The sequence below is a fragment of the Aristolochia californica genome, unplaced genomic scaffold, assembly GCF_029961685.1.
Source record: "Aristolochia californica isolate CCGP_79_NKW_82.1479 unplaced genomic scaffold, dmAriCali1.0.hap1 SCAF_10, whole genome shotgun sequence".
In the NCBI taxonomy this organism is placed as follows: Eukaryota; Viridiplantae; Streptophyta; class Magnoliopsida; order Piperales; family Aristolochiaceae; genus Aristolochia; species Aristolochia californica.
Genome location: NW_027181771.1, coordinates 5,305,168 through 5,321,844, shown reverse-complemented (window position 1 = coordinate 5,321,844; position 16,677 = coordinate 5,305,168). Strand labels below are relative to the sequence as shown.

The 16,677-nt window shown below is 41.0% G+C and overlaps 1 protein-coding gene across 1 annotated transcript in view; it reads right to left on the bottom strand.

Annotated features, from left to right (window-relative positions):
- Window positions 1-16,677, bottom strand: part of LOC137934466 (uncharacterized) — a 59,516-nt gene that overhangs the window by 13,191 nt on the left and 29,648 nt on the right. Inside the window, exons 4-9 of the mRNA XM_068778813.1 lie at window positions 13,391-13,921; window positions 12,472-12,733; window positions 12,148-12,209; window positions 1,614-1,793; window positions 1,425-1,476; window positions 1,059-1,346 (exon numbers count right to left, since the gene is read on the bottom strand). Of these exons, the coding sequence (XP_068634914.1) occupies window positions 1,059-1,346; window positions 1,425-1,476; window positions 1,614-1,793; window positions 12,148-12,209; window positions 12,472-12,733; window positions 13,391-13,921 (1,375 nt within the window). The remainder of the gene's footprint in view (window positions 1-1,058; window positions 1,347-1,424; window positions 1,477-1,613; window positions 1,794-12,147; window positions 12,210-12,471; window positions 12,734-13,390; window positions 13,922-16,677) is intronic.

Here is a 16,677-nt window from a genome sequence, read left to right as displayed (position 1 = left end):
AACAAATAAGCAACTAAGAAATGAAATTTTCCTGCAGTCTATATCTACAAACTCATAAAAGGAAGATAGAATCACATACAAGAATTTTTTTGAAAACTGAAATTGAATGCATTAGGAGAAAGAAGGTACAAGAAGCTCCCAAAGAAAGGGGGAGGCTCATAGCACAAAGAATAAAAGCATTTTTTTTTTATAAAACATGAGAAATTCATTAAGACATGAACAAAAATTACAAAAAAGAATGTGCATACAAACATATACTGAAAGATATGTGATTTAGGGAGAAAATAGAAGAGGAAAAAGAGTTTTGGGAGAGGAATAACTCTGCAGCCTTGGAATCCGAACCAAAAAGGCCCGTCCTACCTTATAATCAGGTTTTAAGTGAAATTTTAAAACAAGACAAAAATACCCTTCAATACTCAAAACTACATCTCTCCTAAAATACATGTTTTAATTCAATGAAAATTTAACTAGAGATAAAATAAGACATTCTCTATCTAATAGTCATACTATAAGATAAAAATGTAATGTGGAAAATATGAAAAATGACCAAAATACCCCCTGGAGTTGTATTTTAACATATATATACATACATAACTAGTTCTTGATATATTATTGATCTGCAACCACGGAGGCTATATAAGACACCACTTAGGAGTCCCATCAAAATCATGTGATCAAAACCATTTTTTCTAGAACAGTGAGAATTTCAGTGAGAGAGAAAGGAAGTATAAGTTATAGACCACCGAAATGCACAGACATGCAAAGATGTGTTGACACAAATTCTTTATTATTATTATTCTTTTTTTCTGACTGGTGGATGTATTCAGTACATAAAAGGGGGAGAGGATAAAGATCAGATTATTTCCCTTGCTTTCATTCTATCTTTCTTTTTTTTTTTCTTTTTTTTTGTGGATACAGTGAGTTGCAATGTTTTGAGTTATCATTTCTTGTTTTGCCTTTTTATTACTATGGCCACTATGAATAAGAATAACCCTCCTCCCTCATGGGAAGGGAGGGAGGAAGAGAATTTTATGTAAGAAATTTATATTAAGCAGAACCTGAACAAGGAAAAGAAGAATCTCATATAGAATGCTCAGAATCCATGATTCAAATTGCTCAATAGCTGATGTTGATGGGGCTTGCTTGCAATAGTCTCCAGTCCTCTTTTCTTTTGTTGTACACTGTTCTTTATTGTTAAACTCTGGCACTTGTGATGACTCTTCTTCTTCAATAGTTGGAGGCATTTCAGGAAACATTGGCTCCAGAAGGTGGGCATGCACCCCAAGGTTTAATATCAAATCAAATGCCCGAACCCTAGACATCACTTTTTGAGATCTAAGCATTTCCTGAAAGATTAAAAAAACTCATGAGAAAATTATTTTAAATTGTTCGGAAGAGTATTTCAAATGTAACCAATGTAGCACCTCCAGCATAGAAAGAGTAAGAGGAGCAGCAGTCTGAGAATCCAAAACATACCTGCAAAATAGAAACAAGTATTTCACCATCATTTATCAAGGCATACAATAAATTCCCTGATTACAAATTAATGCGCTTACAACAACCAAACACATGAAAAGACAAGACATTGAGAAGGCCAGGTCATGAAAACATACATGTCAATGACAAGCTTGATGAGGACACTAACTGCCACATCTAGGGATGATTTTCCACCATAGTTCGTTGATTTGGAAGATACCGTCATGATATTTGAATTTGGTGACGAGGCTTCTGAGCAAACGGCAGATATTACCTCAGATACTTCTGCAGGATTCAAGCGTAAAGGTTGTTGCTCACTGTAAAAACAAAAAAAAAAAAAAAAAAAAAGTATTAGGGAGAAAAAAGAGTACAGATTTCCCTAACATCACAAGACTTCTCTCAACAGATAATTTGAATGCAAAAAAACTCTGTGCAACCTACCATTTTTTTCTTTTACTCATGTTTGGAATGAAGGCTCCCAAATCTCAGAAAAAAAGAACAAAAAGTGCTGCTAAGAATGAAATTGTTTGCCTCATGATAGAAAAGTCAACTGTACAATTGATAGAAAAGTGTTTGAAAGTCAATAGGTTTCAGCAAGTGAATCTGTGTACAATTGGACCTCTTTTTGCACTTGTTACACCAAAAACATAGTCATTCGATTCCAGTGACATACATCTTTAGGCTCGATCAACTGATAAAAATTAAAGAAAGAAAACTGGTCCACTGGATGCTAAAACTAAAGTATATTATATGTACTGGACAAAAGACCTATAAATATAAGACAACACTAGACATTTTGCAGAACTGAGTGCCCCATGTAGGTGGACTTAGGTGTCCAATGAACAAAACTGTAGGGCCTAATACTAATAAATAGCAGAATTAAACTTTTAACAGTTGTAAAAAGCTTTAAAAGGAGGAAAAGACAAAGCATGGAAAAAGGAAAATGGAAAACAGGAGATGAAGAGCGAGAGTGGTGATCACAATGCCGGACATAGAAGGACGACGAATAGATTAAAGGAAAAAGACGAAGAGATGGTGGTATGAAGGAAAAGGAGAACGACGATTTCAATAAGCGACAGGAGCCAGAGAAGAAAATTGTGGAACGGTGACAGAGAGGAATAGGGATGAATTGAACGGCATGGGCCAAGCTCAAGAGAAGGAATTAAGGAGAGAGCAAGATGATGGGAGCAATGGGATACCAAGCTCTAACATCAGAGCTCGAGGATGCATGATCAGGAATGAGGTGAGGGACTTCTCTACACGACGGCATCGCAACAACAATCGGAGGACCAGTCAGCAGAAGGACAATGATAACCGTGGATGGGAAAAGAGTTCTTTCCTCTCCATATCGAAGGTAGCCTGCCCCCTCCAACCAAAAATTTGACGTTGACACCACTGATAGCATTTTGGCACCCAGGCTGAAAGAACTACATGTGGGGAAGATCACATTCAACTTCTCAGTATTCAAGTAAAGAAACATCTTGGAATGCAAGATTTTTCAATGTCATGGCAACCTCGTCATGGCTAGGATTTATGTCCCTGAGCATGTTGGCAACTCTTTTGGATGGAAGATCTCTCAGGGATGGTCTTTGCAACTTCGTGCAATCCCCCCCCCTCCACACACACACACACACCTCCTTCCCCCCCAAGCCCAAAACTTCTTGGTGATTGGGCGACTCACTTTCCCCCCTTACCAAACTCAAAACCAGCCCAGAACACAACCTCCATTATCACACTGCCCACCCACACCACAAATTTGAGCCTCATCATCTACCTTCTTGCTGATTCCCTACAAGTGGGACGACAATCACTCGCTTAATAGTCACAATGACTTCGCCTCACTGGGATTGCTCTAGCCTTGCTTCCTGGTTCGATACATGCACCACCAACTTGATTATTGGTCGAGGGTATCTTATCTGGGCTCTCTCGAGTGGCTCCTCCTCCTTCAATCAACTGATTACAAAGTTGTTGCTTTGACCTTCCCTTTACATACACACACACTCATCACTATCATTGAATAAAGAGTGGAGGCCTTCTCTCCCGAATGATCATTTGGTCAATGGATTTCGATTTGGGATCTGCTGACAAAACTTTGGCTAGACAATACCCTCACCTGCATTGCAAATTACTTGGGACAACCACGATTTGGGATCTGCTGACAAAACTTTGGCTAGACAATACCCTCACCTGCATTGCAAACTACTTGGGACAACCACTCAAACTGGCCGCTCATTGCAAATTGTCAGCTCTCTCCTCCAAAAACTTAAGATGCTGAAGCAGCATTTCAAACATTGGTACTTGGGGCGACGCTCTACATTGTCGGGCGAAAAAGCCTCCCTCCTCAATCAGCTTGCCAACCTGGATGCAACCGAAGAGCACATGTGTCTCTCTTCCACTGAATTCCTTCATTGCATATCCTTTCAGAATCAACTCTAATCTTTTGCCCATTGTGAAAAGACACACAGGAAGCAACGTGCCCGTTTTAATTGGCTATCTGATGGCGACACTAATACAAAGTTCTTTCATGTTGTTGCCTCGGCTAGGCAAAGAGCCAACCGAATTACCTCGCTATGCATCAATGGTGAGGTAACGTCAGACAGGCCCTCCATAACCGATTCTTTGGTGAATTTTTTCAGATTCTTTGGGTAATCCCGGACTCTTAGGATTCGGCGGGGTTATGTCGGACCACCTAGGTAACCAACTTTACTCATATGCCGGTCCTTTAGGAATCTCAAACTCTACATCAGTGGAGCTTCACGGTCTCCTCAACGAGCTCCATGTTTTCCGAGATAGGTGCACAGGTCCCCTCCATATGGAAGGGGACTCGAAGGTGGTCATCGGATGGTGCAAGTGTACATCCCCTCCCCCGTGGCGTCAATGAGACATTTTTTGAGAGATTATGGAAATTTGCTCATTATTATCTTGTATTTGGTCTCACATTCCGAGATCCGCAAATTCGGTAGCAGATGCGCTTGCTAAAAACAGAGCTACCCTACAATCACTGGTTGTCAGGGAGATGCTGCCCTCTTTGTAATTTCTGTATTTTCCTGTTTATATATACATCCTTTTCAAAAAAGAAAATTGTTTTTCAGATTTATACTCAAAAGATTGCTTGATCCAGCCATCCATACTGAACATCAAGCAGTCCACAATCTCGCCAACTGTTGCAGCTCTCATTGAACTCCCTTTCTCCACTATGGAGATTGAAAATGCTACTCTTGGCCTCCGATGTGACCGGGTGCTAGGACCAAATGGGTACAATGACGAATTCTATCGGAGGAGTTAGCCTATCATCCAAGATGAAGTTATTACCATGGTTCGCGATTTCCACCACAAGAGCATTACCTTGAAGAGTATGGGGGCATCCTTTATTGCCCTCATCCCAAAAAAGGCCAATGTGAAACAAGCATCGGACTTCCGCCCTATCAGCCTTATCCCTAGCACATACAAAGTCATCACTCGGCTGCTCGTTCATCGCCTCAAGGCGGTCCTGCCTCTGGAGATCCATCATGGTCAATGTGCTTTTATAAAGGGGCAAAACATTCTTGAATCGACAATGGCTGCCCATGAGATCCTTAACTTCTTCAAGAACTCGGGATTGCCCAAATTTATTTTCAAATTGGACTTTGAAAAGGCATTCAATAGGGTCAATTGAAAGCTTCTTAATGTAACAGAATGGGTTTTGGATCAACAGCTGCATTTCTTCGGCCTCCTACTCTATCCACATCAATAGCACTGTTGGCTGCTTTTTCAAGAGCTCCCATGGCCTTCGTCAAGGCAATCCCCTCTCCCCATTATTATTTAATATCATAGTAGAATACCTCTCCTCCATGGTCTACTCGACCAAGGAAGCGGGCTGGATCCATCCCATTGATCTCGAGCTGAGTTTGACATCCCTATCCTCTAGTTCACCGATGACACAATTTGCTTTGGAGAAGGTACCGTGGATCAAATTCAAAAATTTCATGCCTTGCTTGGACTCTTTGAGCTTTCCTCCGGGTAGCGGATAAACCGGCGCAAGACTACCCTCCTCGGTTACTATATTGACCACGTCACCCTTGAGAACATGGCTGATTACCTCGAATGCTCCTTGGCCTCCCCTCCTTCCTCTTACCTTTGGCTTCCTCTCTCTGACAGCAGACCCCAAAAGAATCTTTGGGCTCCTCAGGTGGAAAGCATCAAGCAGCATCATGCACTTGGTAGGGAAAGCTCCTCTCAACTATTGGATGACACTCTTGCTCAACTCATGTATTGCAGGTCTCCCCGACTACTACCTCTCTTTCATGTCTTGCCTAGTCTCAATCTCCAACCACATTGAAACCATTAAGAAGAGATTCCTTTGGAGAGGGCCCGATGATGCTTTCAAATATCATCTAGTCAGCTGGAATAATGTTTGTCACGCTCTCTTGGAAGTCTTGGCATCCGTCTCACAAGGGACATGAACCGTGCCTTGCTGCTGAAGTAGATTTGGAGATTTAATACCTGTACTAGCAGTCTTTGGAGACCCACGGTTGCCTATAAGCTTCATTGGTCGGGTGAATGGTGGAATAGGGGAGGAGGCCGCCACAAACTGTCAACAATCTGAAAGTCCCTCACTCCCCTCTTTTTGAATTTGTTGTGCGCTTCTTCATTGGTAATGGTCATAGGCTTCTCTTGTGGAAAGATTGGTGGTATGGTGAAAAATCAATCAGAGACGCCTTCAACTCTCTTTTCCCCATCACTCTTCACCAAGACGCTCTTGTTGCTGAAGCACGAGACACCTCTGCTTGGTACCTTCATTTTAGGCGTGGCCTAAATGATGTTGAAGCCACCAAGCTATTTGGCCTTTTGTCACTGCTAGGCTCTATGATAATCAGGCCCCATGTGCCAGACAAGCTAGAATGGCTGCCCACTGAAAATGGCTGCTTCTCGGTCTCCTCCGCCTTCTCTCACATTGGGGGATGGTCCTCCAATACTTCTGAGCATGAGGCTGTAGTCTCTTGGAAATTATCGGCTCTTTACAAAATCAGATTCTTTGTTTGGACTGTCGTTCGGAACAATATCCTTACTACTGACAACCTCCATAGGCGGGGTAATCTCATAACGGACAACCTCTGCCCCCTTTATAACATAAGCGATGAATCAATCAGCCACCTTCTCCTCCGTTGCTCTTACTCGTGGAGGGTCTGGATGGCTATTTTCAAACATAGTGGCATTCAAACTGGCCTCCACCATTACCTTATTGGGACCATCTGGCTTTCCTTGGGGACTTCTCTCCCCAAAATTGGAAAGCTCCTCCTCTCAACATACTCACTCACAGTCCTTGGTGTCTTTGGCTTGAAAGGAACAACTGCAGGTTCAATCGTAAATTCGGAAGCATTGATGACACCATCAACAACATCATTGGCCTAGTCTCCTCATGGCTCCACACCAGAAAGGAGTTCACTGCCCGCCCTCCCTTGATGGTGTCTTTCATTACTCTACCAGCTCGACTCTCATCTCCTATTCAGGCCCTATGGGGATTGCGAACTCAACCTCAGTTGAAGTTTTTGCTCTTCTCCAAGACTTCATCATTTTCAGAGACCACCTCTCTAGCCCCTTGCTCAAAGAAGGAGACTCTGAAGTGGTCATTGGCTGGTGCCCTGGCATGGCTTCTCCCCCTTGGAGGCATTGGTCAAAGTTGTGCTCTATTTTTTACATTACCTTTGTAATTTCCTGCTCCTAGAAATATGTTCCCTGTTCAGCAAACTCCTATGTTGAGAAGCTTGCCAAAAATGGGGCCTCCCTCCAATCTCTCATTGTAAAGGGAGGGCCCCCCTAATTTAATGGTTTTCTTTTGTTTTGATTCCCTTCAATAAAATCGAGCACCATTTTAAGAAGAAAAAAAATGGGGTAATGTAAAATAGAGCCTCCATTACTAATGTCTTACTCAGATTCTCTATAGATCTTCACTCTTAAGGAATGCCACAACAGACCCAAACTTCAGCACCTCTGATTTGCCAGATTGTCCCCTATTGTTGTTTCATTCTTGGAGTTGCTCTTCTCCCAAAAAGAGATTGAGAATGATGTTTTGGGGCTGGCCTGTGATCGTGCTCCCGGTCCCAATGGGTTTAATGGTGACCTCTATAGGAGAGGATGAACGGTTATCAAGCATGACATTATTGCCATAGTGTAAAGCTTTTACAGCAAGGGCATAACTTTCCATAACATGGGGGCCTCCTTTATCACCTTTATACCAAAGGAAGTAAATGTGAAACAACCAAGAGACTTTTGCCCCATTAGCCTCATTTCCAGCACATACAAGATTATTGCAAGGCTTCTTGCACATCGTCTCAAGGCTCTCCTACCCATTGTGATGCACCATGGCCAAGGCACTTTACTCAATAGAAGAAGCATCTGTTAGTGTGTCAATGCCCACCTCTCACGAGTTACTGCTAATCTAATGTATTCACTGGCCCCCAATTATGAGGAGCGCCAATCTCGATAGTGAGTAAATTAGTTAGCAGTTCTGGCTCAGACGCTGATGAGGTCAAATTGTGACCGCAATGGTTATTTGTGAAGAAACTGTAAAATAAAGGCGGGGTTCAGGGCGTCAGCCCCAACGGGGGTCCAAGGAGGCTGGCCCTCTTGGCGGCGGGGTCCGAGGACCCACGGTAGACCCCGGCCCACAGTATGCCCTTAGTCACGAATGGGAGAACCAAGAATGAACGGAAAAATAAAAGACTCAAGTGTGAACGGGAATTAATGGAAGCAGCGAAAAACAGAGGCGCACTCTGTACTGACCGTCGTAGCGGACAGAGGGCTCCATGGGCGCCGGAAGAGAAAGGAAGCTTCCTTTCTCTTATTTCCGTAGCTGTCTCCCAGCTGTCTTCCTCGATTCAGTGCTGCAAATCACCTATAAATAAAGGTGTACTTTAGCAACAAGTCGCATCCAGAGTAATACCTATTCCCTGTTCGTTTTATTTTAGTTTCTTCTTCTGTAAGTCCAGAAGCCATTGAAGCTCTTCTAAGAGCGTGTGGTGGGACGAAATCAGATTTTTATTGAAATAAAGTTCAGCGTTGGCTTTCTTCTTGATAGCTGTTAAAATGTTCCTGGGTTGAGCATACTCTGTTTAACAGCATCCTCGACTCTACTATGGCTGCCAATGAGCTCCTCGACCACTTCAACCATTCCAATGCACCTCGGATTGCTCTTAAGTTGGACCTGGAAAAGGCTTTTGATCGAGTTAATTGGACTCTCTTCAATGACCTACAAGAGCATATGGGCTTCGGTGACAGGTGGCACTTCTGGATCAAAAGTTGTATTTCCTCGGCGTCATATTCTCTCTTTATAAATGGTATGGTGTGTGGCTTCTTCAAAGGTGCTAAAGGAATTAGATAAGGAGACCACCTCTCCCCTTTGCTCTTCAAGAGAGCGTCGTTGAGTTCTTATCTTTCATGATCTACACATTAGCTCGGGCTGGTTAGTCACCATCTGGCTTTTGACATCCCCCTGTTGCAATTTGTTGATGATACCATTATATTTGGAGAAGGGACTCTCGAGCATATCAAGAGATCAAGGCTCTTCTTGGGCTCTTTGTGGTTGCGTTTGGTCAAAAGGTGAATTGGTAAAAAAACACCTTGATGGGCTTCAACATCAACCCCGATGTGCTTCAAACTATGGCTGACATATTGGGCTGCTCATTATCCTCTCCGCCCACTACTTATCTTCGTCTTCCCGTCTTCACTAGTGGCCCCAACAAGAACCTCTGGGCCTCAATGGTGGAAAAACTTAAAGTGCGTCTTGCGACATGGAGAGGGAGACTTCTCACCAAGGCCGACAGACTTACCCTACTTAAATCATGCATTGTTGGAATTCCGAATCACTTCCTGTCGTACAAGCCAGGCCCTACCTCCATGTGCCAGACTATCTAAAAAATTAAATGAAGATTTCAAAGGATCGCCCGTTCTGATCTCGAATACCATCTCCTGGAATGGAATGATTTTTGCCTTCCCATGTCCCGGGGCGGATTGGGTATTCATCTCACAACGGACATGAACCAAGCTTTACTCATTAAGTGGGTCAGGAAATTCAATTTTCCTTCCACCAACTTATGGAAGGCTATGGTTGCTTCTAAACTCCGCTAGACTGATCTTAGGGGGACTGTGGGGGAGAAAGGGGAGCTTATCTCCGATCTGAAGATCGCTATTTCTTCTCCTCCAAACCTTTTGCTCGGACATATGATATCATGTTGGTAATGGTCAAGCAATCAAATTTTGGACGGATTGGTGAACTGCCAGTGGGTCCTTAAAGACTACCTTCAACAACCTCTTCCAAATCTCCAACCAGCAAGAGTTAACCGTGGTTGAGGCTTGGGGAGATGGCTCTTGGAATCGACATCTTAGGAGAGGTCTGGATAATTATGAAGCCTTAGATGCTTCTCACCTCTTGGAGGTTGTTCAGCCAGCTAGGATTTGCGCCTGCTTGAGTGACAAGATGATTTATTGGCCTGATAAAAGTAGCACTTTCTCGGTCTCCTCTGCCTATAGTTTCATCAAGGGCTGAAATTCTTCCAATCCAGAGCATGGTGTGGCATTCATTTGGCATCTCAGTGCGCCTTCTAAGATCAAATTCTTTCTTTGGAGTGCATACCTCAATAAAATTCTAACGGTTGACAATCTTAGAAGTCGAGGTAATCTTGTCGTATGCACCCTTTCCCTCTTTACAGCGCTAAGGATGAAGTTGTCAACCACCTTCTCCTACTTTGCCCCTTCTCTTGCCAGATGTGGAAGTCCATTCTCAGCCGCATTGGCCTTCAGCTTTGTCTGCCTACAAACTCACCTCAGCCAGTCGGATGCTCCTCGAAACTTCTATCCCCGAGATGGGCAAGTTGCTTATTTCTGCCTACACCGCATCCATTTCTTAGGGCCTTTGGAAGGCAAGAAACCGCAGAAGATTCAACAAAAAGTTCGAGTCCATTCAGAGGGTCTCCTACATTATCATCGGTAAGATTTTTCTTGGCTTCATACCAGGAAAGAGTTTACCCTTTTCAGGCTCCTCTCTCCAAGACAAATGGCAAGCTCTGACACAGATGCACGCTTCTACCAAGTCCCCCTATCATTCAGGAATAGCAACCTCCTCAACCTGGCCTTCTCAAGCTTAATTTTAACAGAAGCTCCTTCGACAATCCTAACAAGGCCGGTTTTGGCGGTGTATACTCCGTGATTTTGCTAGCTCCCAACTCATTTCGTTCGTCGGCCCCTTGGGGATTGCTGATTCCACGACCGCCAAGCTGCAGGCTCTCCTCCACAACTTCATTATATTTCGCAACCACTTTAGCGGCCTGCTTCAAATCGAGAGAGATTCCAGGGTGGTGATTGGATAGTGTGCTTCCTTTGCTCCGCCTTGGCGGCATTGGCATGTCTTCCATGACATTACGGATATTGAAACCCACATGGACTGTACATGGTCTTATATTCCTAGGTCTGCTAATTTGCTTGTTAAGCAAGGAGTTCCCCTCCAATCCCTTGTTGTAAAAGAAATGCTCCCTTAGCTTGTGGTTTTTGTTTTCTGAATAAAATCATTACTTTCTCAAAACAAAAACAAAAAATCTTTTTATAACACTACTGACCATGCAAGAAAGAAATAAGTAGATTCTATACTTTAAAATTGTTATCACTGACAAATAAATATACAGCCTCCTGGTACCACATTGATAGGAAATCAGGATAGACAGTAATGCCTAACTTTACTGTTCTTCTCCCTGCTCAAACTGTTTCCAACTAATAGAAAATATACAGGAGGGCAATTTTGTAATTTTACACTTCCTATACACTATCCTATTCTGTGTTTAGTTGTACTTTTAGTTCAAGTTTCATGTAATTTGAATAAGTATGTACGGAGATATAAGGGCTTAAGTACTTTTAAGTGATTGGGGGCATTTTTGTAATTGTTTTTCAGACTATAGAAGCCCTGGGGTCAAACTCGACCCTCACACTGAGACATTCCAGAACTCTGATTTCTCTCCTTTTTCTCTCTCTACTTCTACAAAAGTTCACTCTTTTTCGCCAGCATTTCTGACTGTTGATTCACAGACAAGATTAAAAAAAAAAAAAAAACTTCCCAAAGAAATAAGATTCTAACAGAACAAGGACAGCATTCCAGCATCCCTCATTTTTTACAAAGCAGTACTTCAGTTTTTTTTTTTTTTTTTTTTTAAAGGATGAGCTTTATTAAACAAACAAACCTTTATAGTCAGTACAAAGCAGTACTTCTGTTCATAGTCAAACCTGTTTTGTTTATAAAGCAGTACTTCTGTTCATAGTCACCTTTATAATTCATCTTCTCAAACGCTTCTTTCATATGAAAAGAGACGGTAATCTATGCTGTTTATAAGGAAGAAGCCTATTCTGCAACTGAAACAACAGCACGATACCATGACTGAAGATTCTCCTCCTATGCTCTTCATATTGCTGAATGGATTTTTTTTCCACGATTGGAACGTCTAATTTGAGGGAAAATTTATAGACACAACTCAACAGTTCTTCCTTGACCAAATTGGAAAATTTGTACAAGAAACGTGTTTTACCATGCACTCTTTTTTAATGAAATCTCATCTTTGCATTGTTAAAAAAGAAACATCTAGTAGTATTGTTCCAGAACATACAGTCAGTTGGAGAATATGTACAACCAACACAGATGCAAACTTGTACCTGTAACATCGATACTGAAAAAGAGGTCGGGCACGTGGGCGGAATGTGCTTACTGGTACATCCTTCCTGGAGATGAGAAGCATATAGTAAGCATTAAAGATCAAACTTAGAAGAAGAAAAAAAATGTTCTCTTCTCCCTTGCATATTGTCAACAAAAGGAAGCAGGATGTGGGAACTTTCAGGTAGTGTGAGCAGGTCCACAAACCTGTATCACTGTCTACCCACATTCTTACAAAATCCATGAAATGATTAATCTAGCAACTATAAACAGAAAAAGAACACATAAAATAGAATAATAAACTGGATGGATATTGAGACATGAACTTGCCAAATTTGATCTGGGCTTGGTTTCATGCGTTTGGAGGAAGTTATTGCCCTCAAATGAGACGGAGCCAAGGCAAAATTAGTGGCCGTTGTGACAGCTGAAGGCTGCAGAAGCTGATCAAAATCAGAGGCATCCCGAGTATTAGGAAGTTTCAGTGGCTGGCCCTTCATTTTGGCCTCCATATCCCCAACAAGTAGAGCTGCAGCACCAACTTCTAGAAAATTATGTGGACGAACATCTTGGGCCTGTGAAACTCCATCACTGGATTAACAGCCAAGTAAGTGATCTTGTCAAAGAAGTAAATGCACTTGCAATGTTTTTTTGAAATGCTGACCAGAAGTTTAGGCGCAAAGACTTCATAAGGTGCCTCACACTTATACAGTGTTCATTTTTGGGCTCACAATTACATGATTACAACAATTAAGAAGATTTTGAGAACCAGATAATATGAAATTCTGGTTTCTAACCAATGAATAATTTTATCGGTTAAAAACAAGAACAATTTTAACCTCTTGACTGGAAAGAGATATTTACAGTTTCCTGCTGAGTAGGCCATCACCTCATGTCAATAATGATCACACACAATCTGACAATTCTCTTTTGAAGATAATGGAAATATCATTAAGAATTGAAGAGATACAAGACAACAATCTCAGGAGTTGAAAGCCAAGTATAATATATCATCTGACTATCAGCAGTTAGAACTGTTATCCTTTTGAGGGTTGAATTAGTGAAGGTAACAAGCTTAGAGGATAAGAGACACTTGTAAACAGGCCAAGCTTTTGAGAAAGTTCTTTCAAGTTGTAAACATGCCAAGCTGAAAAGTGCTTTCAAGTTTGTCCTTTTCCTCCTTTCCCCATTAGACTAAGCTACAATCAATTCCCAATATTACAGAAAAAAAAGGTTTGAGCATACTACCTTTCCGTCATTACAGGCAATATCTGTTGTTCTGCGTCCCCACACCACCTCCATTGTAGAACATCAGAAGATATGTACTTAATATCTTCTTGCTCATTTCTTTCACAAATTAATAATTTCAAACCAGATGAATTGGAAATTTCTATGCTCTCAGGAGACTCCCTGCTACTTACAGCGCCAGGTCTCAACTGGGAACTAAAGGATCTACTAAGAAGAGAGGACAAGGAAGGCAAAGCCTGTTTAGAGGTAGCAGATGCCCCAGAAAAAGCTGCGGGTTGGAAGGAACGCTGAGGGATATGGCGGGCCACGAGTGATCGAACATAATTTAGAGATTTGACAAGTGCATTGGACGCAAGGGTAGAAGTTGGCAAAGATGAAGGAGCAGCATTTCCAGGTGGCACTGAGCCAGAAGTTTGGTCTGATGGTTTTGACCATGGGCATATTTTTCGAGTCGCAGCAGAGTCACATTCAGCAACTGAATTTAAACAAAATAAATCAATTTGCAATAGTGTCTGCTCCTTTGGTACATACCTGCAGTAACAGATAATACTTATGATATGAAAGATGCCAAGACCTTATCCGCAAGTATCAAATAAAGGAAACTCAAAAGCATAAGATTGAATCCAAAAGAAAAAGCAGCAAAAAAACAGAGAACATGGTACATTCAACTGTCAAGTTTGCCTGGAAAACAAACAAATAAATATCTGACTTTCACTTTTTGGTATTAAATATCCTTTTACAGATGGAACAAAATTTTGTTTCTTTTCACTTCTTCCTATGAAGCAAATGAATAGAATTTTTTAATCTTTTTTGGTGAATAATGAAAAAATCCATTAAAGAGGAAAATACAAAATATTATAAATCTAGTCCATCAGTAGTTTCTTAATTTGTCTACAGTCCCAATTATGAAAGTCTTTTGTTATTAATTTCCTTTGTTAGCACTCAATGTAGGAAAGTCTGAAAGATAGTAAGTTTACCACTAGGAAGTTTCCACATAAGTAGTTAATTACTGGAATCCTTTATTAACAAGGGATTGTCACTTTTAGCAAGTCATAGTTAAATTGTAATAAGAATGTTAGTTTTAAGCTCAACTTTGATAGAAGTGCTTCAGGTAATCGAGGGTAGCTAGATTTGGGGTTGTATTCCGTAACTCTAGTGGCACTCCTATCATTACTTATGCGGGCCCCTTAGGCATCTCGGACTCCACTCCTGCTGAGCATCTTGGTCTCCTCCACGGCCTCATCACTTTCCGGGACCACCTTCATGGCCTGATGATCATTGAAGGAGACTCTAAAGAAGTCATTGGCTGATGTGCCTCCTCTGCATCACCCCCTTGGTGCCATTCGGATATTTTCCATGAGATTTTAGATATTTCTTTTGTAATTTTATGTTCTTGGGATCATGTCCCAAGATTTGCTAATTCGTATGCTGATAAGTTTGCTAAGCATTGGGCCTCCCTCCAATCTCTTGTTGTTAAGGGAAGGCTCCATTGCCTTTTGCTGAAATATAAGCACACTCTTTTTCAAAAAAAAAAAAACAAGAATGTTTAGTTTTAGGAAAACTTTACTACAATGATCTCACTTATTTTGGCAAGTTTTTGGATGTTTTAGACTCTATAAATAAAGGAATTTATTGTAACTTTGAATCAATTTTGAATAATTAATACAAATTGCTTTTAGTTGCTAGAGCAACTCTTTTTCTCTTTCTTTTTGCTAATAACAATTTTTTAATGGTTCATCTTTTCTTGTACTAGCTATAGTTTTTTTTATGAAAAAGAAAAATTTTATGAAAAGCTATTGTTAGCTACAAAACAACATCTGAAAATTCAAATTCTTCACTTTGAAATATGAAATCCAAGAATTTTAAAGTTCAAAAGCTGGTGGCTGAGTTACTCGTACTCTGGCCTTGTACCTCAACTTTATTTCAATAATTTTTTAGCGATAATTCCTTTTTGCACTTCCATCAAAATTTAAGTTCAGCCACCAGCTTCAAAAGGAGGACCATCGCCATGTTTGGATGAGAGTCAACGAAGCAGCTACATTCCCCAATGTAGCCTCAGAATGCCATTAGGATAGCTATGGAAGGATAAGGATTTTCTAACCAAATTAATAAATCATATGCTCTACCACCCCTCCAATAGAGCGTGATTTACTACCAAAATGTACAAGCATTTCTTTACTTCCACAAAACCCAGACAATTGCATAAAAAACCACCACCAACAAAACTTTTCCATGCTTACACAAGCCTCTAGAGTAAGCTTGAAGCAATATATCAGGAAAAGATATCAGGATCATTTCAAAAAAAAAATATATCAGAAAAAGATGCAGGGAAACATAATTACAGCCAATCTTTTGCAATATGGAGCTCCAAACAGCAAAGGCCAAGGGAAAATGCAAAACATATGAAAAGCAAAGAAAAAAATTATTTTTCCCAACACAAGAAACATGCATTTTAAAATTTAAAAAAAAAAAACTCTCCTTACCCTCGTTGCATTCCTCATGTTCATTACCATATGTCAAGTCAATCAAGGATACTATATAATTACTTCATACTTTGCACGAACTTTACAACGAAGTTTATCCCATCAAAATTTTTTATTTTTTGGATAATTTTAAAATGATTAATATTTTTCTCAAAAAAAAATGATGGATATGTTAAGACTCATCAATATGCAGACTACTTTTTTTTTTTTTTTGAGAAAGAATATGTAGACTACTTGTAGCTGTTTTGTAAACTGTTAGAAAATTATGGCCTAATATTTTGAAGAAGAAAATAAAAGCTGAATTGCAAAGTTTTGTTTGAAAAAACAACATTTTTATCAGCAAAAAGGACATAATTTCAGTGAGATGAGCGTAACCACGACCCCCCCTTTGGGACCCCTCTGAAATCCACCCACACCCACAAACACCCATTCTGACCCATCTCTCCGAGTAGAGAGGAGCTTAGAGCGATTGGAGCGAGCCAATCCACTGCAGCAGCAGCAGCAGCAGCAGAAGAAACAGTCTGCACCGACAGCAAAGGCCACCCACTCGAAGACCATAGAAGACGAGCAAGATGGCAGACGGTCGTCAGTAGAACTTCAAGAAGAAGGATCAGGAAGAGATGCAGTTCAAAAATGGCAAAGGATCTATCTCCATCCAAAAATCAAAGAACAGAAACGGATCTTATCTCCACATCACATCCAGTTCGGGAACAAAGAAGTCTTTCATCTCCATAACCAGCCAAGCGGTGGAAGCTTTCGGAATATTACTGGAAAGCGTATGTAGCGGCAAGATGGGAAGAAGCC